The sequence below is a fragment of the Pseudophryne corroboree genome, chromosome 4 (assembly GCF_028390025.1).
Source record: "Pseudophryne corroboree isolate aPseCor3 chromosome 4, aPseCor3.hap2, whole genome shotgun sequence".
Taxonomy (NCBI): Eukaryota; Metazoa; Chordata; class Amphibia; order Anura; family Myobatrachidae; genus Pseudophryne; species Pseudophryne corroboree.
Window position 1 is genome coordinate 234,623,905 of NC_086447.1, and position 21,519 is coordinate 234,645,423.

The window sequence follows — 21,519 nt, forward strand, 5'->3', positions numbered from 1 at the left end:
CTGCTAGACTTGTGTTGGAATTGGGGGCTTTGTCCTGTAAAAGCCCCTACTTGCTTTTCCATGATTATAGAGCTGAGCTCAGGACTCATCAGCAGTTCCTTCCAAAGGTTTTGTCTGCTTTTCATATCAACCAACCTATTGTGGTCCCAGTGGCTACTGATTTCTCAATTCCCTTTTAGTCCTTGGATGTTGAGGGCTTTGAAGATCTATGTGAAGAGGACTGCTCGTCACAGAGTCAAACTCTCAGTTTGTCCTTTATGATCCCAACAAGGTTGGGTGTCCTGTTTCTAAGCAGACTATTTCTCGCTGGATCAGGTTCACTATCCACCATGCGTATTCTACGGCAAGATTGCCGTGTCCAAAATCTGTTAAGGCCCACTCTACTCGGAAAGTGGGTTCTTCCTGGGTGGCTGCCCGTGGTGTCTCGGCTTTACAGCTTTGCCGAGCAACTACTTGGTCTGGGTCGAACACGTTTGCTGAGTTGTACAAGTTCGATACTTTGACCAAACTTTGGGTCCTCAGAGGCCAATCAGTTCTGCAGGAGCCTCTGCGCTCTCCCTCCCATTCTGGGAGCTTTGGTACATCCCCATGGTACTAATGTGGACCCCAGCATCCTCTAGGATGTAAGAGAAAATAGGATTTTAATTACCTACCAGTAAATCCTTTTTTCGTAGTCCGAAGAGAATGTTGGGCGCCCGCCCAGTGCTTCGTTATCCTGCAGTGGTTACTTCAGTACTGCTTTGTTTTTGGTTTAGTACTGTATTGTTACTTGGTTAAGTAATGCTGTTCAGCCGTTGCCGAGTATTCAAGCTAGTTAGCTTGGTTTGCCTTGTATGTGTGAGCTGGTGTGAATCTCACCATTATCTGTGTAAATTCCTTCTCTCGAAGTTGTCCGTCTCCTCAGGCACAGTTTCTATATGGAGTCTGGTAGGAGGGGCATAGATAGAGGAGCCAGCCCACACTATTAAACTCTTAAAGTGCCCATGGTTCCCAAGGGACCAGTCTATACCCCATGGTACTAATGTGGACCCCAGCATCCTCTACGGTCTACGAGAAAAGGATTTACCGGTAGGTAATTAAAATCCTATTTTCACAACATCAGTGCATTTGAACTCAAAGTAAGCTAGACTTGTGTTCCAGGGATGTGGCTACAAACCTCTAATTATACAACGGGGGGTATGCAATTAGCCGCGATAATGCAAACCGCGGTCATGACTTAGGTTATTGCACCTATCTCCCGAAAAATCGGCTTTTCGCAGCTTGCACGCTCCCATTTATCGCACCTATCCTACTCCAAAATGGTGATAACATGATTTGCGCAATAATTCTAGCCGGCAAAACCAGAGATAAAAATAGTAGAAAATGGGGAAATCTGCCTGTACACCCTACAAAGCCAAACTAATATAGGAAAACATTATAAAAGTCTATTAGTGGCCAGAATAGAAGTATTTGGTGTAATTAAATTGGGTCAAGTGGCTCTTATATGCACTTTTTTTTTTTTAAATGTGAAAAAATGATAGAACCCTATTTTTTTTTTTTTTTAGCAAAATAAGTGCTCTCGTTAAATTTGAGGTACATAAAAATGGGTATAAGTTTATATTCGGGTCGTTTTAGAGAAATATTTAAAAAAGTGGAAATGGATCGATTACTCTCCCCTGCAAGTCTAAAAACACTTGTCCCACTCAAACGCACCCCAGTATACCTGTTCCATACCTTGTACCCCAATTTCCATTACTTTGCATTTTTTGACCCCAGGGGTTCTGAACCGAATCCCGACATTTTTACCTTTTAAAATAGGGATTTTGCACTACTTATCACCTGCTCAGAGATGGTGAAGAGAAATTTACGATAAACCTTATGGACACTTATCGCGATAACTTTTTGCAGCTAATTGAATACCAAGTTATCGCAAATGTGATAACCTTTTGAGAAACCGCGTTTTTGTGGCTAATTGGATCCCCCCACCCCCCACCCCACTGAGTATTTCATTATGTTAATGAAGCCCATAGATGTGAAAGGGAATCAGTCTTTGATCTCCTCTCTGTCAGCACTGAAAGATCCAGTGTATGTTGGATTTAATAGTGAAAGACAGCTGCTTTACAGTTTACTGTGAATCTATCAGTGACGGTACTAAATAAAAAATGGACTCCTAGATCCATTACCACCATCGTACCTTGTATAACATTCATATTTGCACAAAGTTTTTATGGAAGGGAAAAAAGGTCTCTTTTGTTTTTTTTTATTAAAAAATGTACAAACTGAGTTTTTAGTTTCTGGGAGCACCTCCAACTACATTCATTGTTAGGGAATTAGAATCCCTAAATTACTAACAAAATTGGTTTGTTATATTAAATTCCTTTCCTGTGCAGAATAATCGTCCGTTCCCATTTTTCTGAACATAGCATAGATATTTGGAATCTTTATAGGCAATTCATTAGCGGCATAATTGTCCGGGGTTTTACTAACTGGAATCAAAACACTATAGAATCAGGGAAAATATATTTTTGTGATAAATGTATGGTTTTAAAACTTTTAACCCATGGAATGCATGGAAGAAATATCTAAAACATGACATTTATAGTCAGTTTTGAATGCATGTTGCCAATTATAAGGAAACTTCAGACAAGCTGGATTTTTACACAGCTAGATTTGTTAGCTAAACATTGCAAGGTGTCTTCTTCTTCTTCTCTTCCCCATGAAAATGTTATAAATACACTTTGGTTTATTGCTTTTATGGGAGGGGGGGGGGGGGGTGTTTGGAATCACTCAACAACCTCTTCACAAAGGGAATAAATGATATTCTACATGAAACCCCTTGTTGCTTTTTCTGAGATCAACAGCTGCTCAGAAATGTGATAGTTGCTAACCAAAACCCTCATTTCTCCCACTGGGCTCATATTTTAGTGCTGACTGGTCTCTAACGTGGAAAAATACTACTTTCCATTCCTTTCCTCTCCTTTCCAATGTTCTATTCGTTTCCATCTATCCTAGGCCCTCATTCCGAGTTGATCGCTAGCTAGCTGCTTTTAGCAGCAGTGCAAACGCTAAGCCGCCACCCTCTGGGAGTGTATCTTAGCAGAAGTGTGAACGAAATGTTACCAGAATACATCACTTCGGACTGTTTGGTTCCTGCTTTGACATCACAAACACACCCTGCGTTCGGCCAGCCACTCCCCCGTTTCCCCAGGCACGCCTGCGTTTTTACCTGACACGCCTGCGTTTTTTAGCACACTCCCAGAAAACGCCCAGTTACCACCCACTTCCTGTCAATCACTCTACGATCAGCAGAGCGACTGAAAAGCGTTGCTCGGCCTTGTGTGAAAGTACATCGCGCGTGCGCACTGCGGCCCATACGCATGCACAGAAATGCCGATTTTTAACCTGATTGCTGTGCTGCGAACAACGGCAGCTAGCGATCAACTCTGAATGACCCCCCCTAGTACCCAATTCATTTACCATATAAAAATAGCGACAAAACTCATTACAAAATAACGTTTGTATATTAATTTTTGTTAACAAATGTTATTTTTCTGAGCAGTCATGTTAAAATATTTTGTGTGTATATGTGATATAGATAGAGAATATATATATATATTCTCTATCTCTAAATTAAGAACAGCTACTAGTCCAGTAGGGAGGGGGATGTTCTATTGGATATAGAAATAACAACCAGGCGAAACTCTCAGGAGTCTGTGGAATGTCGGATGAGACACTTTGCCAACTCAGTGAAGCATCCAGCTGTAAAGTGTGATCATACAGATTAGCTATTAAATGTATTTGCTTGCATCTTACTCTACAATGCTGGTACATTGGTCTCCCCATGTATCATTCAAGGTATGTTATTTAAAAATGTAAGTGTTATTTTTTTTAGATTTTATGGTCTTAAAATGTTATTTTAATATCAGTGTTTGCCCACATCTTTGCTCGCGTGGATGTCTGTTATTGCTCAGCTGAACTAATTTTACAGTAGTGCTATCTAATACCTCCCAACTGTCCCAATTTAGGTGCGACAGTCCCATTTTTCACAATCTGTCCCGCCCGCGGGTCGCAGTGTCCCGCGGGTGGGGGTGGGGGGGGGCAATTGGGAGATCTTCCCCCTGTCACTCGCTGCGCTGATCACAGCAGCGGTGAATAGATGCTGTGCGCATGCACACAGCGTCTATTCCTGGCAGAGAGGGACAGGGGACATGGTCAGCAGCTCTCTCATTGCTGTCCATGTCCCCACAATGACAAAAATGGGGCGTGGCTTGCGATTGTGGCAGTTGCTGTGAGGCCATACCCCCTTTTCCATTACGCCACGCCCCCTAAATTTGGCGCGTGGTTGTGTCCCTCCTCGACTCGCAGCAAAGTTGGGAGGTATGTAATATAAACACAAAAAGATGCTTTGGATTACTAACTCATGAGCAAGCCATGTAAAGCTGCCCATGGGAGAAGCAGCTGGCCCTGAGCTCTATGCCTGCAACCCTGAGTGTTTGTCCTTGCGACTTGTTGTTGTTCATAGCGAAGCAGACACTTACAGGAAATTGCAGGCGCTTGAACTGAAAAGGAATATTGTTGGGGGTGGTGTGGTATGTTTGAACAGCAAACGCGATGCCAAAGGTCACAATACCAATGCTGGTATCCCAATGTTTAAAACCCCACGGGAGGGGTAAGTATGCTATCCCCTCTGCCTACCCCCTAACTTTAGTCCTCTCTTCCTGTAGCCTAAACCTCTCCTCCCCCTTAGTGCCTAACCCTAACACCCCCCCCCCCCCCCCCCCGGTGGTACCTAAACCCCCCCCCCCCCCCACACAGTCTAACCATAAAAGCCCCTACACATTAGAACGATTTTATGCACGATTGAACAATTTCATCACATTGGAACGATAAATGGTTCAAAATCATGCAGTTTCCTAGAATAACAATCCGATATTGTATTTTTACATTTTACTTACTGCAGGCAAGAATTGTCATTCGCGTTAGCATTAGGTTGTAAGTAGATTGTTTGTCAAAATGAACATTTGTGCACAATATCGTGAGTCCAGGACTGCCGGGGAGCTGTCGAAGAGTTCAAGGGAAAACGCTAACAATATATCATCGTTTGCGAGTTGTTTGATGTTTGGCCACCTTAACCCTCCCCCCTTAGTGCCTAAACCTAACCCCCCCCCCCCCAGAGGTGCTTAAAAGCAGCCTAACACCCCCACCCCCACACACACACACCCCCGAAACCCTAACCACTCTATGTGGCAACTAAACTCCCCCCTCCCTACCCACCTCTAACCCCAACCTGCCCGCTATACTTACGGTCGGGCTCCGACGTCAGTCTCCAGACCCTGTTGGGATTTTGATGTCTGCATTCTGACTGGTGTCGGGATTCTGGCAACCTGTATCTTAGCCCCATCCTTGTTGGGGACAAGGGGTATACGTGGTATAAACACAGTAACACCTGCGCCACATCCCGTTAGAATCTCTGCAGAGCAGTCACTCTTAGGGCCTAATTCAGACCAGATCGCTGGGCAGCAATTTTTGCAGCCCTGTGATCAGAAAGTCACCGCCCACTGGGGGAGTGTATTTTAGTTGTGCAAGTGTGCAAACAAATGTGTAGCAGAGCCGCACAAACTGATTTTGTGCAGTCTCTGCGCAGCCCAGGACTTACTTAGCTGATGCGATCACTTCAGCTTGCCTGGGACCGGAACTGACATCAGGCACCCTCCCTTCCAACGCTTGGACACGCCTGCGTTTTTCCAGACACTCCCTGAATATGGTCAGTTGCCACCTAGAAACGCCCTCTTCCTGTCAGTCACCATGCGGTCGCCCGTGCGATCGCTTTTTCCGCACCATCCCGTTGCTATGCATCGATCAACGTTGCTGCGGTCCGTTGCGCCTTCGCATTGCGGTGCATACGCAGTTCAGACCTGATCGCAGGCTGAGAAAACGCAGCCTAGCGATCAGGTCTGAATTACCCCCTAAGTCGGGTTCCATTGCGTAACTTGGGCGAAGTCAAGAGTCTGGTGTTTACCTTATTTCTCCTCTCCCTGATGTCACATCGAGATCATCCATACCCGTTTATTTCTAGGTTACTAAGCTATACAAAAATGAAAATGTGATCCAGATTCATCCAGTAGTTTTTGAGTGCCGGAACAAACAGACAAACAAAAATTCTGATTTTTCTATAGCAAGTTCATAAACAGTCCCTAGAGGTATATTTCTCAAACTATTTGTAAATAGATCTGCTTAAAAAAAACAAAAAAAACAGCTTACCAGTTACTATACCTTTTATGCAAAAAAGATTTAAGAATATTTTGCTGCAGTGACATTTTGCTGGAAAATGTTTTACTTATCTGTTAATTACAGGGGCATTACCGCCCCTTCCACCTGAACCCCTGTTGCAATTCTCTTGCTGTTTGGGATATTTACCAAACATTTTGCCTCTTGATTTAGCTTTTTCTTTTGCGTTACGCTGTATAATGCACAGAGGTCCAGTTGCGATTGACACGCACACAATAAAAAATGTATTGGAAATGAGCTGGGCATTCGGATGCAGAGAGATCGTCCGTTTTATGGACCTGATGGGTGCGTCACATGCATGTCGCTGAAGTGTTTGCGTACAAAAATGCTTAATCACTCAAATTGGAGGCCATATTTAGAGTAAAAATCTGCTCCCGCCAAAGGGCTGGTGCGTGTTTCTATGGTGCAACTGATGGTGGCATCTAAAGATGTACCAAGCAGTATTATGGCATCTGAAGATGCTCAAAGTGGGCCTCTTAGTCCTTGCACATTCAGACTCGTGCTTGTACACCATGGGAAGCTCTAGTTCTAGAATTACCATATAGTCACTGACTCAACAACAGCAAAAAGATGTAAAGCAGTCTCACCAGCTTGTGACTCAGAATAAGGTCATGTATTACACTAGCATTCTCCAATGGGTGCATTACATTTGGCCGGCGCTCGGGATACCAGCGCCGATATGCTGGGCGAGTGCAATAAAGCCCCTTGCGGGCTCGCTGTGCTTGCCACGCTACAGGCACGGTGGCGCACCACGCTGTTTGTTCTCCCTCCAGGGGTGTCGTGGACAGCCGGTATATCGAGTGCCACCCTTCTCCAATACCTAGGTCCAGCACTACCACTCGGCAGCTTTTCTCTCTGAGTAAGACTACAGTCTCAGACTGGCTTCAGGAGCTGGCACCATGTTTTCTGCTTATGGGATCCCAATCGCACACTGAGACTCACCTCAAAAATGGTTGTGACATACCTGCGTTTTTCCTGCCCACACCCAGTTACCTCCCCCAGATGGTCCCTTCATATCAATCACTCTGCAAATCCTCAGTCCAAATGGGAAAGCAAAAGTATATTGGCATGTGTGCAGTGTGGCTGTGACTGGCGCTGCGGAAATACCGACATTGCGTACAAATCGGAATCAGGCCCATAAATCAGTGACAGTTATGGATGCTTACAGCGGCTATAAGACCTATGTGACTATCTGTATAGGCACCTATGCCACTGCACCACCACTGGCCCTCTGGCCACAAGAGCAACTGTCATCACTAATAATGGCATTAACACTGACATACCCCTTGCTATGTACAGAAGATGCAAATTAAATAATGGCACGCACTTTGCATACACATCTCAGAATGTGTCACAATATGCGCGAATCCTCCATTGGTACCCAACAATGCCATCCATCCATAGATGAGAAAAAACTAATATGCTGCTGTAATTTATGTTGGCTGCGTCGCATGCACAGTATGCTAACAATTGAAGATGCCGCTGCAATTGGAATAGCATGTGACCCAGGCTCATACTTTCCAAATATCATGGTGGCAGTAAAGTGTGGCATCTGCTTATTAGATGTCCAAGTCAGTGACTTAGACTGTTGGGTGACATAACTAATTATTGTCGGGATTCAGTAAGGATTTACTGATTTTCAGAGTAAAAAAGACCTTTTGTAACAGTGAAGAAGAGAACTGATCAATATTTGGAGTTTGGTTCTACTTTATAATCTCCCTGATGCGAGTTTACACAATGTAAGATTTTATTTGTGTCCAGTTGCATTTGTTCCAAGGCTGTGGTCTTACTTACTGGCCACTGTTTGTCAGTCATCCAAAGATAATCGCACATAAGGTAGCAAGTTTTTTCCCTTTGTTTACAAAAATGCGTTTGTGAACACACATAAAGTAAACCATCTCTCACACATATAAACAGTCTCTAAACAAAAAGTCCTGGAGCCTTCATGCTCCAAAAACATTCATGTGTGTGCCAGAAGGGATTTCTATTCTATTACATGTTAGAATTGCTCATGTTTTGCTATAATATCAGTTTATATGGATTTTATGTTATTTTACAAAGTCTGCAATTAACGACGCACAACAATAATACAGATCTGTTAGGTCTCCACTCTAGTAACTTGTGACAGGAAACCATGAACTCAATGAGAATGATAAACAACATTAAAAAGTACAACATGCAACTTCACTTGTATATTATAATCCCAAAAAAATGATTATTGGATATTAAAGGAGAACATCTGTGAAGTTCCATTTCCCACGGATCATACTTTTCCACATTTATAATCTATAAACCATCATTGTTCTAGACATAATAATTTTAATGAAAAATTGTTACCACAAATTTCCCCTTCTGACGTTCCACGTATTACTAATCAGAAATTTACAACCCTTTTTTATGTCCTAGCTGAAAGACTGTTGGTTTTATTAAGGGCGGATTTGTATAAATTGGAAAATCTAATTTTATTTTCTGCTGCAACACAAGACTCCTAATCCGGAAACTGAGTTCATGGTGTTTATTCCAGTGACAACACTCAGGTTATGTAATACTTTAGAATGAACACACTCTGATGTCAACAGCACAGTTGACTTTAGCATACCCACCAACCTTTAAAACTTTTAAAGCAGACCAAGGAAGATGTATCTGTGTCACAGTTGGTTTGCTTATGCTCCTTATGCGGTATATAACACTTCTGGATCATTAGGTTGCCCCACAACTATCCATGCCTCAAAACACCCTTGAACTGTCATGTGCTCCAGGCACCTTCACCATGAAATGCTGGGCTATAACTGGTTACTTCCCACGAGTCAGGTCAAATGTGCTAATTGTGGTACAGTCCCCTCAGACTAGACTATCCTATCAAACTCAGCAAGATATGCTTTATCAGTAATCATTGTGGTACAGTCCCCTCAGACTAGACTATCCTATCAAACTCAGCAAGATATGCTTTATCAGTAATCATTGTGGTACAGTCCCCTCAGACTAAACTATCCTATCAAACTCAGCAAGATATGCTTTATCAGTAATAATAACTTATTGACATTTGTACATACACCCATGTAGTCAGTTGTTTCTCAATCTTGCAATTAATATTATTTTGTGAACTTCTACAGGGAATAAAGACTATAACCCCGTACCATTAAGATTTCATATTAACTCAATCGGAGTACAGATATTTTTAGAGGCTGATGTCTGACAATCACTTATTAAATATATACAGGACAGTATAATAAATGAATCTTACATAAGAACTGAGTGATCCTATTAGTACTGTTAATAACAGCTTTACCCTTAACCTCCTATTTGGGCATACCAGATAGCCCCTGTCACTTATTTTAACACTATAAATTTCCTACTTTTCTTATCATATTTCGCCATTTTAGGGCTCATGTGTTTTGGGGATTTTCTCTTTTAATTGTGTAATATTAATAAAGGTTATGTTTTAAGGGCTGCTGGGAGGTGTAATTAATGTAGAGTTTCTTGACTGTAGTGTGGTGCAGTGCTGGACCCCGCGCCAATTACAGTGGCAGCTGCTGTGATCGTTACTGGGCATCCCTGCTGTTGAGGAACTACATGGGGGTGATAGCTGCTTCCTCTAAAAGTGACTCTACCGAAAAGTGCTGCCTCTAATAGGAAAATCAATATGGGGGTATATGTGCATCTGGCGCTGTGGGGGAATATGTGTGTTTGGCACTGTGTGTGTATATGAGTATTTGTCACTGTGGGGGCATACGTGTGTGTGTCTGGCACTGTGGGGGCATACGTGTGTGTGTCTGGCACTGTGGGGGCATACGTGTGTGTGTCTGGCACTGTGGGGGCATACGTGTGTGTGTCTGGCACTGTGGGGGCATACGTGTGTGTGTGTCTGGCATTGTGGGGGCATACGTGTGTGTGTTTCTGGCACTGTGGGGGCATACGTGTGTGTGTGTGTGTGTGTCTGGCACTGTGGGGGCATACGTGTGTGTCTGCCACTGTGGGGGCATACGTGTGTGTGTCTGGCACTGTGGGGGCATACGTGTGTGTGTGTGTGTGTGTGTGTGTGTGTGTGTGTGTGTGTCTGGCACTGTGGGGGCGTGTGTGTCTGGCACTGTGGGGGCATACGTGTGTGTGTCTGGCACTGTGGGGGCATACGTGTGTGTGTCTGGCACTGTGGGGGCATACGTGTGTGTGTGTGTGTGTCTGGCACTGTGGGGGCATACGTGTGTGTGTGTGTCTGGCACTGTGGGGGCATACGTGTGTGTGTCTGGCACTGTGGGGGCATACGTGTGTGTGTCTGGCACTGTGGGGGCATACGTGTGTGTGTCTGGCACTGGGGGCATACGTGTGTGTGTGTGTGTCTGGCACTGTGGGGGCATACGTGTGTGTGTGTGTGTCTGGCACTGTGGGGGCATACGTGTGTGTGTGTGTCTGGCACTGTGGGGGCATACGTGTGTGTGTGTCTGGCACTGTGGGGGCATACGTGTGTGTGTGTGTCTGGCACTGTGGGGGCATACGTGTGTGTGTGTGTCTGGCACTGTGGGGGCATACGTGTGTGTGTGTGTGTGTGTCTGGCACTGTGGGGGCATACGTGTGTGTGTGTGTGTGTGTCTGGCACTGTGGGGGCATACGTGTGTGTGTGTCTGGCACTGTGGGGGCATACGTGTGTGTGTGTGTGTGTGTGTCTGGCACTGTGGGGGCATACGTGTGTGTGTGTGTCTGGCACTGTGGGGGCATACGTGTGTGTGTCTGGCACTGTGGGGGCATACGTGTCTGGCACTGTGGGGGCATACGTGTCTGGCACAAATCTGGCACTGCACTACTGGGGTCATTATGTGTAACTGGCACTATACTGAGGACATTATGTGTAAGGAGCACTACTTTGGGTATTGTGTGTAAGGCTGTAATTGTGTGTGCGCGCATGTGTAGGGGCTGTGTGACTATATATTTATAGTTTGACATCATAATATAAAATTATGAGGCACACCCACTTTCCCAGGAGCGCACGCGCCTCTATCTCTATCATAATGTGTATAAGGGGTACTACAGTTTAGCATAACGTGAATAATGTACATTACTGTGCTGCGTAATTTGAGTTGGGGTACTACTGAGTGGCCACACCTCTTTCTTGGCACACAGGCCTTCCCTACAGTGATATTATATGATACAGCATAGCTAACCAATATACTGGTCATAGTTATTATGCAAGTTACCGACAGTGTTATATACTTTCACTCTGGAGTTTTGCTTCTAAGGAAAACTGAATTTAATATATTTGATTTTAAAGCACTGATACATTATGCAGTCCAGTACGCTGAGGTGGCCTAGCCCTTGACACAAACTAATTACAGTGGAACAGCAGATGACCCTGCCCAAGTGAGCTTACAATCTAAGAGGTGCAGGGCTGGACTGGCCATCTGGCACTTCTTTGACATGCCAAAATGCACGCATAGAGATGGGCTGTTCCGCAATAAATGCTCCTATGACTCACGTCACGCCTGTGGCATGCACACTCTATCATTTGCCGCACCATTCTGTTGCTGAAGCGGTGTGGAGAACAAATGATAAAAAAGTTAACAGAATAACAATTGCCTGCTACTGGTGGATAAAGTGTGTGTGTGTGTGTGTGTGTGTGTGTGTGTGTGTGTGTGTGGCTGGTTATCAGCTACATGTACTACCTGTAGCTATTCACAAGCTCAGAAATATGTTTGCTGAGCAATTCTTACTTTCTAACCAATAAAACTGCACAGACATAGATATTGAAACATGTTTTTAGAGCATCTAACAGCATGATGATGTGACCATTAGTTAGTTGGAACGGTCATTCTCTGGGACACCAAAGAAAAGTTAGATTATCGGCCAGATGTAATAAAGTCCGAGTTGGACGGAGGTGCGGGTTCCTTCTGACTTTGCCATTTAAAAAAAAAAAATCATTTACAAGGTATGGTTTTAACTAATACATGACTGCAGCTTGAAAAAAAACGTCCAAGTTCGACCAGGAACCCGCACCACTGGCCAACTTGGACTTCATTTCATCTGGCCCCATTAAGAGAATACAGTACTGTATATTAGTTGGAGCATGTCAATGTGTTATAAGAGCATACAGCAACAATGCAATCTCTTGGTATTTACAATAATAGAAATTTAAATTTTAGCATAAACATATTCTACAGTATGTCAATCTGTGCAACTAATACTGGATTTCATATACATGTATCATACATATAATATAACGTACTTACATTAGTTGTGGACAAATCTATAGTGTCTAAGTCGCAAGTTCCACATCCAGTTTCAGGGGTCCAGATATTAGGTATATAATTTCCAAAATAGTTTAGTTGCAGCTAAAAATAAAAATGAACGCCAGATTAAAAACACCTGCTTTAAAAGGATGATACATTATACAAGCAAGAACTCTATTCAAGCTACATGACAATGATTCTCAGGATACCAAACTTCATAAATATAAATGAACTAGCCAGAGAAACAGTAGGCCATAAAGACCAGATGCACTATACTGTATTGTAGTCTGAGAACAGCAGGTAGGAACTGTGTCATATGAACTATACAGAGATTTACAAGCTACTTTATGGAGGCGATGAACATTGTAAAGCAGGTGGTCTTCTGGAGCTGCCACAAGGAAACGACCTCCATCTGAGTCAGCTTGTAAATTTTGATTTACACACAGAAGGAGGGACGTCCGTAAAAAGCTACTTGTTAAAATATATTCTATACTACTGTGAAAATAGTGTATAGGGCCTGGCAGGCCACCTGTTCTATGATGTAATGTAAACATATTACAGCGATGGTCAAGTCACTGAAGGATTTTAAGGTCTTTAATTGACTAGACGCTGTCAGTAAATAGGAACAAAGCAAAAAAAAAAAAAAAAAAGTTCTATCCCACTTCAAAAAAAACTTCATATGACCAGATGTGTCATTTAAAAAATGTATTAGAGAAAAAAACATTGCTGTCTCTGCTCTGCATCTAGTTGGGGTAGGATCTAATTTGTGGGCATCAGGCAACTGATAATTAGGAAAGCACACATCCTACACAGTCTATGTGCGTGTCTCATCTGGAAGCAATCACTTAACCGCTGTCCAAGATTTCCTACCTTAATGTGGTGATAATTAAGGCTCATTCACTCGGGATTACAAGGGAGACTAAAGCCACATATATCTGTAAACTCCACTGTGCAAAGCAAGGGGCGCACATCATGTACATGCAGCTGAATAAGCTGGAGTGTTTGTAAAAGCATGCTGTATGTGGATGGTGGAAGTTGCATCATTGCCATCCGCTTGTTATGCAGCTAGTAAAGACACACTTCTGTGGCCCTCCAGAATGATGTGGTGATTTGCACACAGACCACTTTAAAGTGTTTATGATTTTTCATAAAGTCTGGTAAAACCCATTTTCACAGCATGCACGACTCGTCTGGGATACAGATGCCACCATATTAAATGCCACATGGACCATGGCAAGCCTAAGAAAGCAATTTTCAGTTTTTAAAATAAAAAGTATAAAAGTTGTGCACCACCTTAATCTTCAACCTTCCTTAATCTCTCCTGCACTCTATTTTAACTTTGGAGCTCTTAGCAGCAGTACAGTGTTTCCAGCTCTTAGATTTCGGCTTGCAGTGTCACAATTAGAGTTGAGAGCCACAGGCCCTAGTGTCTAAATCTGCCAAAGCCAGCTAGAGCATCCATGATGTACGAATGGTGCTGCCAACTGTACAGCCTCTAGCAGAATGTACTATGTAGGGGATGTGCATGGCCAACTGCTTCCGCTCTGGTATCCTCTCATTCTCGCAGGCAAAAACAGGACCCACCTATCCTCCCCAGTATGGGCCGTGTGGGTGCCATTTTCCCAGTGAGTTCTCTACTGCACATATGTATATACTTGGGAAAAATGGCACAGATACTATTTTCCTGGAGATTTCTTAAGCGACCACTGCAAGGTAAGTAGGCTCAATGTGTGCAGGGTTTGCAATGTGTGATTCCCTTGGCTCAGGGGCCTATGTGCTCTGTACACCCTGCAAACATTATGTATATGATAGTGTGTTGTTGATATATACAGTTCCTATACCCTGCTTAAAGAGTGGGGCATTTTTGGATACAGCCACCATTGTACTCACTGCCTGCCGTTACCTCTAAAGTCAGGGTGCCCCAGCCCTTCCAGAATACAGTATTTCTAAACTAGAAAGGCAGACAAGGGCTGGAGCCATATTAGGGAAAGCTTGCATAGGCATTTGAAATTATGTAATCTTCATTGTGTTGTGCACCACTAACCACAGTATGGACATCATTTTTACTGGCTATTAGCGTAGCATTTGCTTCAGTGAACACTAGAAGAATTTTAATTCAGAGTTTCAATAGTATTTAGCATGCTTTTCTTTGTATTTTTGCACCAATGAAAGATAAAGGTGCATTTTAATAAGTTTACAATAGGGTCCACTGATGTTCTATCAGTGGAGGACAAACATTTCCTGTTGTATCTTCTAGCCTTAAACTGTTCTCCTCTGGTTCACCAGGCCTTATTTTATGCATTTTACATAATTTTACTTTATTCAGATATTTTTACATGAAGGAATCTTTTGTAGCTTTGCTAAAACAAAGGTGATACAGCCAGGAACAGTACAGGTAGTCCATTAGCGGAACCTTTTCAAAGCATCACATTTACCCAGACCATGACAAGAATACCATATTAGCTTATATCCAGGGACTATAAAAGAAATGACTTAAGTCTGATGAGACCGAAACCACAAAGTAATGTTAGGAAGAAAAACAGCAAATGCTTTCCGGATTACATCAGTCTATCACAGTCTGGCCCGTCTCTTCTAAGACACTTTTTCCTCTTTCATACAGAGTCTTTCAGTGTTACTTGACTAAACTGACTCATGGTGGAATAAAAAAACCATACGAACAGACGCTTAACCTGGCAAATACCGGCGAGGCCTGAACTGCACAGAGGCGAACAGTGAATTACTTAGGTGAAGTCACAGACTCCCTTCGTGCATGTAACCTCAGCGGAAGGCGAAAGTTAAAATAACTGGTGAGTCACTAAGAAAAATAAGGTATTTATGACAGTTTCCAAATGAAAAATACATCTAGCTAGGTCTTGTCTTTCATTTTAACAAGGACAAGGTACACGATGGTTCAAACTGTTCTTTCAGGGATTTAATTTCAGACAGTCGCATTACTGAACAAGACAAAAAAAAGAAATACAAACAGCATAAATCTGTTTTTTTGGATCGCAAACACAATGTAATATGCCAATATTTCTGTTTCCTGGGCAAGTTTCAAAGCACTAACAGAGTCTATAAAACAATAAAAAAAAGATATGGGAAAGTGATGTATTCCACAATGACACCTACTCTACAATATTTGAAAAATACATTTTGGCAACTAATACTATTTCCCTCTCAAGATCCAATTATTTTCAGACCTTTTCATGCCATCCCCCTTCAAGAACACATCTTTCTCGAGCACTACATCTGGTCCCTATGTTTGGCATACAGCAAACACATTAGTTGTCCAGGACTTCTCTCCTGGCTGCGTTTGACGGAAATATTAAAATGTACCATAAAATTGTGCAGAGACTTTGTGTACATGCCATGTGGATTAGGAAAAGCATTAATTTTATTAACATCTTCGCCACAATGAAACAGAGGGTATGTGAGGGTTTAATGGGTAGATTAAAAGGTCCATTAACCTCTAAAGCGGCTTATTTCATTGTTTGGTATTGTAGCTGAAACAGGAAGGAACAGATTTATAGTAAAATGTTTATTTTAACCTTCTCCTATAACACACATTTCAGTTAGCTACCAGCTTAACTCGACTGTTTTACCCACTAATGTTTTCTTTATTCCTCTAGCAACCTCTCAATTTCCCCCACAATTAATATTTATACTCCTACAGATCTTGTGGAGAAGGTCAACAGTACAGTAAGTGACCAGACCAAGACTATGGTTCATTGCACAGGAAACTGTAGAGAGCTCATGTTCTCTCTGAAGTGAAATGTGCTTAGCATAGGGATGCTATAAATCCCGCTATTCCTGGGACTGTCCCAGCGTTTGGCCTCCTGTCCCAGCATCCCAATTACTGCCTTCGGGACACAAAAATGTCCCGGTTACTGGAACAGGAGGGGGAGAGGTGGGTGGAACTAGGGGCACTGCACAGGTGCTTTGGCCTGCCAGTATTAAGGGGCCCATGGCCAGCGACTATATAATCAAACCGACTCATTAGTATGCTGCTGCAACACCACTCCATGGACTGTGACAAATAGGACACAGTCCATCTGGACGAAGAGAACATGGGGAAAGGGCAGGGAGGCCTCCCCTCATCTCTCCCTAACTCTTTCTCTCTGCATCCCGAGTGGCTGGGAATGATTGGGTGCTGAGGGTGAGGCGGTGCTTCCTGGATGATGGCACATTCTTGGCAGGGTGTATAGGAGTTGCCCTGTCCCTGCTTGCAGTTCCTGTGTCTGTGCACTTCTCAAGACTGAGCCAGCCAAATCAGCCACATTGCTCTGCTATGGACCCAGCAGTAAGTTAACGTATGTCTGCCTTCAGCCACCTCACAGCTGTCATCCACTGCCTCCCTGTTACCCACTGCTTCTCCCTGTCAACTCTGCATCTCCCTGTCAGCCACTGCCGATTCCTATCACCCAATGCCTCTAAGTGCCAACCACTGCCTCTCTGTCACTCTCTGCTTGTCACCCACTGCCTCTACCTAGTGCAGATGTTTTAAGCTTTAGAGATTGATAACTTGGAGAAAGGTAAACAACAAATCAGTCAGCTCCTAACTGCCTTTTTTTTTTTTTTTTAAACATAGGGGTCTATTTACTAAGCCTTGGAGAGAGATAAAGTGGTTAGAGATAAAGTACCAGCCAATCAGCTCCTGTCATGTTAAAGGCTGTGTTTGAAAAATGATAGTTAGGAGCTGGCTGGTTGGTACTTTATCTCTCTCCAAGGCTTAGTAAATAAACCCCTTTATCTATCTCCACCTTATTACTCCCACTCTTTATTTAACTGAAGAGCTGGGACTGGGTAGCAACCTATTGCTATGTTAAAACAGTGGCCTGCCGCTATACTAATATAGTGGCGGCTACCAGAAGGACGCGGGGAGGAGGCAGGTGCTAGGGGGACAGGAAAGACGGAGTGCGGACAGGCTACCAGTTAATGTAACTCAAAGTGGCGGCTACAGAGAGCCAAGAGCTGCAGCTGCGCCAAGCTGTATGTAACTGGTTCCCAGCTGAGCTGTTACCTTCCGTGGGAGCTGAGGACACTTAGAGCATCATAATGCGGCCAGGCTACACCCACTGCACTTTGATCCCAGGTTGGCACCTCCCCCCCCCCCCCCCGGCCCCCACCCCACCCCCCTCCGGAGCTGCACAGTATTTAAAAAGAATACTAAATTGTGGAGAGGGCATTGCAATGCGACCAGATTTGGCTATGTCCCTGGATTTGGTCACGACCCCCAGTCCCAGATTTTTATTTTATTTTTTTAAATACAGCAACCCTAGATTAGAATTATTGTTCTTAAGTGATAAGCAAAATTAAATAACAGTAACATGAAATCACGGTCGCAGTAGGATTTTTAGGGGCATTTGCAGCGTATCGTCAGCAGTAACCGTCGCTGGGGAACTCTGATACTGTAGGTCTCCCATGAAAAGCATGGGGAAACAATTAACAAGTACAGCAGTGGTACACCTAAGCTTTCCTGCAATAGCTACTGCCCCCCCCCCCCACACACACACACACACACTGAAATGGTATTTCACCCTGGACCACACTGCCGCCTGCCTCCCTACACTGCAGTGGTATGTGGGGAGATGCTGCTGCACTGGCAGGCGGTGGTATGCGGAGTAATGCTGGTGCTGGCAAGTGAGTGGGGTGCTGAACAAAGTCCTGGGGTGCAGGCCGTGCATCCTCCTGGCCTGATACGGGTGCAGTGTGAATAGGCGCAACCCAGGAATAACCCGGCTCCAAGGTTGAAGTATGAAAGGGTTGTGAGTGACTGACATAGCTTGAAACTATGTTCAATATCCTGGACTGGACCCAGGATTTCAGTATGAAAGAAGTATTACACTATGCATGCTCATTGCCTGGGCAAGCATGTGTAGAAAGCCTCAAGGCTGGCTGGGGAAGTCCTCTTTCTGCTGCCAGGCAGTAACACCGGGGAGATGAGCATCAATCAGCTGTCCTGGGGAACTTGTCAAATTGCAGCAACAGAATCTTTTATCGCTGCGATAATGAGCAACACAAAATGTTTCCAAAAGCAGAATATTCATTAAATGACCCATTTTTAGGCTGAATTATATGTTTTGTTACATAAATTTCTATTTCCCAGGGTTTTCAAATCATCTCTTGTACTATAGAGTTGCACAGTGTAAAACAAATCTAAACATTAAATGGATTTTAGACAAAAAAAAAAACCTGCCATGTTAGATTCATGAATTACTGAACAAGGGTCATTTATGATCAAATCTCCACAGCACATATGTTTTATAATCTATACCTGCTATGTTGTCGGTAGAAGATTATTCCAGTCTTTGTAAACCTCCCTTGCATGTTACATACTACCTTTCTTACCTACCAAAGACGTTTTGTTAGCTAGCATAAAATAAATCCAAATATTATTTGCTTTAAAATAAAAAGTACTGTAATATGCACAAACCAAGTGTTCTTTATATCCTGTATAAGTATATATTTTAGTACCTTGGTTGGACCGTTTCCATGTACTAGGATTGGCAAAGTGTCATATTGGCTATTCTTTGCTCTGGCTTTTCCATTTTCAAAGTGTAACACAACTTCATCTGCAAATGCACAAAAATAAGGGATTATTTTAAATCTACATAAAAATGTCAGTAATTACATGAAACAAAAAACTAAGAAGGAAATGTAATAAACAGCAATTTAACAAAATCACAGAGGTTTGGTGATTTTTGCCATAGGAAATAAAGCAGCAATTTTTAGAGGCAGATTGGTTTTACACATGGCTATTTTTAAAAAAAAAAGCAAAACTAGGTTTTAATTTTTTTTTACATTTCATGGAAACAATCTGCTACACATGGTTTCCTAATTGACCATTTATTACATCCCCGGCAAACAAAAATAAATAAAATACCCAGAACATTACACTGTAGGTAAGACAGGTCATGTTAAGCCAGCAGTGGCCAACTCAGGGCTCTTTTATCCTCCGCATGCGGCTCGATCCGCTCCCGGCCACCGCTGCCCGACACACAGCCCAGCACACACAGACTTCTATAAGGTCTCCAGCAGCGGTGATTATCTTCAATTCAGCGCCGAACCGTGAGCCATCAGTGCTCACGGACCGGCAGCTAAGGGTCCTGATTGGCTGCCGGACAATGAGCTCTGATTGGCTCACGGCCCGGCGCCAAATTGAAGATAGTCACTACTGCTGGAGAGTGAGACTGAGGGACAGGAGAGGCGCATGCTGCGCTCTCCTCCCCTCATACGCAACAGCAAGCAGCAGCGTGGTGAGCAGCTCTGGGTGGGGGGGGGGGGGGAGCGCACTGGGGGATCTGGCACTGGAGGTATATCTGGCTGGCACTGCGGGGACATATGTATATGGCACTGTGGGCATATATGTACCTGGCCCTGTGGGGGCACATGTGTACCTGGCACTGTGGGGGCACATGTGTACCTGGCATATGTGTATCTGGCACTGTGGGGGCACCCGTTTGGCGTTTTTATATGTATGTGGCACTGTACTGGGGCATTATATGTATGTGGCACTGTACAACATGACTAAAAACAGGTTTATGACACAAGATCATACTCCTACAAACGTCATACCGAAAGGTGCGCGCACAAAAATGGGGTGAGGATTTGTGACAACTAGGCCACGCCCCTATTTTTATGCACGCTCCTTTGGCACGCGCATGATAGTGGCTCTTCCCCTTGTCTACAGATCTTTTCTAGCTCTTTGCCTAGGACTGGTTGGCCACCCCTGTGTTAAGCTACAGTTTTTATACACAATTCACTTTTGTGGCTGAAGGAATTTTTTAACACATAATTTGACCTCTGCCTCAGAGTAATTATACGTACCTCTTTCTTTCCTATTATACAGAAAATGCTGTCTAGAAAGACATTCACAAGGTAAAAAAAAAAACAGATAACTATATAATAATCTGTTAAAGCATGCATTGAGAGGGATGTGCAGCGGGAGCAGAGGCGACCAACCGAATCCCACCCCCAGCACCCCCCTTCCCGCCAACGGCTCTCACTGCAGTGACAGAGACAGGGCAGACTAGAAGAGAGGAAAGTCTTGCAGCGTTGGGCACAGTAGAGAGTACAGGGCTGATGTGTGGAAGGGCTGATGTGATATGGCATAGGGTCACATTATATATATATATATATATATATATATATATATATATATATATATATTCCGATGATTTTCTAAAAGTCTGGCCAAGATACACTTCACAAACATTTGGGTCACTCTAACGGACAGGCAAGATGCCCACCAAAGCCTTAAATTTCATTGTCCTGGATAATGGGCCTAATTCTGAGTTGATCGCAGCAACAATTTTGTTAGCAGTTGGGCAAAACCATGTGCACTGCAGGAGGGGCAGATATAACATGTGCAGAGAGAGTTAGATTTGGGTGGGGTGTGTTCAAACTGGAATCTAGATTGCAGTGTAAAAATAAAGCAGCCAGTATTTACCCTGCACAGAAACAAAAAACCCACCCACATCTAACTCTCTGCAAATGTTATATCTGCCACACCTGCAGTGCACATGGGCCCTCATTCCGAGTTGTTTGCTCGCAAGCTGCTTTTAGCAGCATTGCACACGCTAAGCCGCCGCCTACTGGGAGTGAATCTTAGCTTGGCAAAATTGCGAACGAAAGATTCTCAAAATTACGAATAGAAATTTCTTTGCAGTTTGAGTAGCTCGACACTTACTCTGCCACTGCGATCAGTTCAGTCGGTTTCGTTCCTGGTTTGACGTCACAAACACACCCAGCGTTCGCCCAGACACTCCTCTGTTTCTTCAGCCACTCCCGCGTTTTTCCCAGAAACGGCAGCGTTTTTTCACACACTCCCATAAAACGGCCAGTTTCCGCCCAGAAACACCCACTCCCTGTCAATCACATTACGATCACCAGAACGAAGAAAAACCCTCGTAATGCCGTGAGTAAAATACCAAACTTCTTAGCAAATTTACTTGGCGCAGTCGCAGTGCGAACATTGCGCATGCGCAATTAGCGGAAAATCGCTGCGATGCGAAGAAAATTACCGAGCGAAAGA

At 43.7% G+C, this 21,519-nt stretch overlaps 1 protein-coding gene and 1 long non-coding RNA gene across 4 annotated transcripts in view; one reads left to right on the forward strand and one right to left on the reverse strand.

Annotated features, from left to right (window-relative positions):
* PLOD2 (procollagen-lysine,2-oxoglutarate 5-dioxygenase 2) overlaps positions 1–21,519 on the reverse strand; it is a 246,394-nt gene that overhangs the window by 129,438 nt on the left and 95,437 nt on the right. For both annotated transcript variants that reach the window (XM_063915969.1, XM_063915968.1), the window contains exons 7-8: positions 18,960–19,057; positions 12,486–12,587 (exon numbers count right to left, since the gene is read on the reverse strand). In XM_063915969.1, the coding sequence (XP_063772039.1) occupies positions 12,486–12,587; positions 18,960–19,057 (200 nt within the window). The remainder of the gene's footprint in view (positions 1–12,485; positions 12,588–18,959; positions 19,058–21,519) is intronic.
* Positions 1–21,519, forward strand: part of LOC134909270 (uncharacterized) — an 89,117-nt gene that overhangs the window by 12,300 nt on the left and 55,298 nt on the right. The window contains exons 2-3 of one of the 2 annotated variants that reach the window (XR_010175877.1): positions 15,106–15,292; positions 16,159–16,213. This is a non-coding gene — a long non-coding RNA (uncharacterized LOC134909270). Of the gene's footprint in view, positions 1–15,105; positions 15,293–16,158; positions 16,214–21,519 lie in introns of those variants that run through there. The other variant, XR_010175876.1, reaches the window with a different exon arrangement.